A 1,442-nucleotide genomic window follows, 5' to 3' on the forward strand; every position below is an offset into this window, starting at 1 on the left:
TCCTTGGTGAGATCCGCGCGCTGGTACACGAAGCCCTCGTGCTCCGTACTCACACGGAGGTCGCGCACCAGCTGCTGCAGCGTCATGCCCTTGTCACGCTCCGTGGTGCACTTCTCTTTCTTCTTGAATTCCACCTTTAGCGGTCGTGAGCCGATGACGAATCGCTCCAGCCGCAACTTGCACTCCTCCGCCACCTCGCGGCTGGGGTACTTCACGAAGATGACGTTTTTGAACACCCCCCGCTCGCCGCGGTGGAGGCGGATGTACGACGGCTTCTGTGGGATCGCCTTCTCGAGCTCATCGATGATGCGCTCTGTCTTGGTCAGGCTCGGGAGGCCCTTCAGCACAAGCGAAGCGTTCAGCACGGAGCGATTGCGGGAAACCACCGCCACTGCAGCCTGCGGCCACTTCTTCTGGAGCAGCTCGCTGAAATTCTCTGCCTCGCTGCTCTCAGCAAACAGAAGCGAAATAAGATGACCCCTCAACAGTTTCTCAGATGGGACAGACGGCGGGAGAGTCAAATCCGGCAGTGAGGTGCCGGGCGACTCGTCACCGTCGTCAACGGGCGCCGCCACCGCCGCCACCATCGGCGTGCGGAACGGCGAAAGGTCCATGCCGCTTTGTTTCGACCTGGTCTTGTTTGCGGGAACCGTACTGCACCCGGTGTTTGCTGTTGCTGCACCGCCATCAGCTTCTGCTGCTGCCGCAACCGCATGTCCTTCAGGACCAGTAATCGTGTTGCTGTTGCTGGTAGCGTTGTTGTTGTTGCTGTTGTTGTCAGTGGTGGTGGTGGTGGTAGCCGCTGTTGTTGTTGTTGTTGTCGCAGCAGCAGCAGCAGCGCCGCTGTTGTCAACGTTGCCAAATTCCGCACCACCCGCCCCCACGCTGCCGTTGCACCGTGGAAACAGCAGCCGCGGTGAGCCGACATCATAGGTTCGCAGCGGCGTTGTTGCGAGCAGGCTCAACTCCGACTTGAGCGTGGCGAAGGTCACTCCGGGCGGAAGCACGCAGTTCACAAAGAAGTCATCGACGTCCTGCTGCCGCTGCGCTGACCGCGTCTTCCCGCGGCCCCGTCCTCTGCGCGAGCGGTGGCCTTTGCCCTGCGCTGCCGCGTCCTTCTCGCACTGCGCAGCCGGCAGCACGGCGGGGCTAAGCAACATAGGGTGGACGGCGGCCAAAGCAGTAGCAGGGGTGCTCTGCGGTGAATCACGCCAGGAAGAGACGGCGAACATCTCCTTCTGCTTTGCCAGCGGAATGAACTCGGGTAAGACTGGCATTTCTTTCCCCTTTTCTTGTGTTCTCTCTCTCTCTCTCCACCTTGTGGCGTGTCCACTCTCACCCGGCAAGAGGAAAGTAACTGACAAACGATCAAACAAATATTGGGTGGATCAATACCACGTTTGGGTGCTCGTCCTTCCCTCCTTTATTTCTTTTTTTTTTTT

At 59.4% G+C, this 1,442-nt stretch overlaps 1 protein-coding gene across 1 annotated transcript; it reads right to left on the reverse strand.

Moving 5' to 3' along the window:
- Nucleotides 1-517: 517 nt before the first annotated feature.
- On the reverse strand, nucleotides 518-931 carry DQ04_19331000 (hypothetical protein; the record flags this gene model as incomplete). Its single annotated transcript, XM_009317809.1, has 1 exon — nucleotides 518-931. The coding sequence occupies one exon, from the start codon at nucleotides 929-931 to the stop codon at nucleotides 518-520; it is 414 nt and encodes a 137-aa protein (XP_009316084.1).
- Nucleotides 932-1,442: the final 511 nt, after the last annotated feature.

Source organism: Trypanosoma grayi (genome assembly GCF_000691245.1).
Source record: "Trypanosoma grayi strain ANR4 Tgr_1933_V1, whole genome shotgun sequence".
Taxonomy (NCBI): domain Eukaryota; phylum Euglenozoa; class Kinetoplastea; order Trypanosomatida; family Trypanosomatidae; genus Trypanosoma; species Trypanosoma grayi.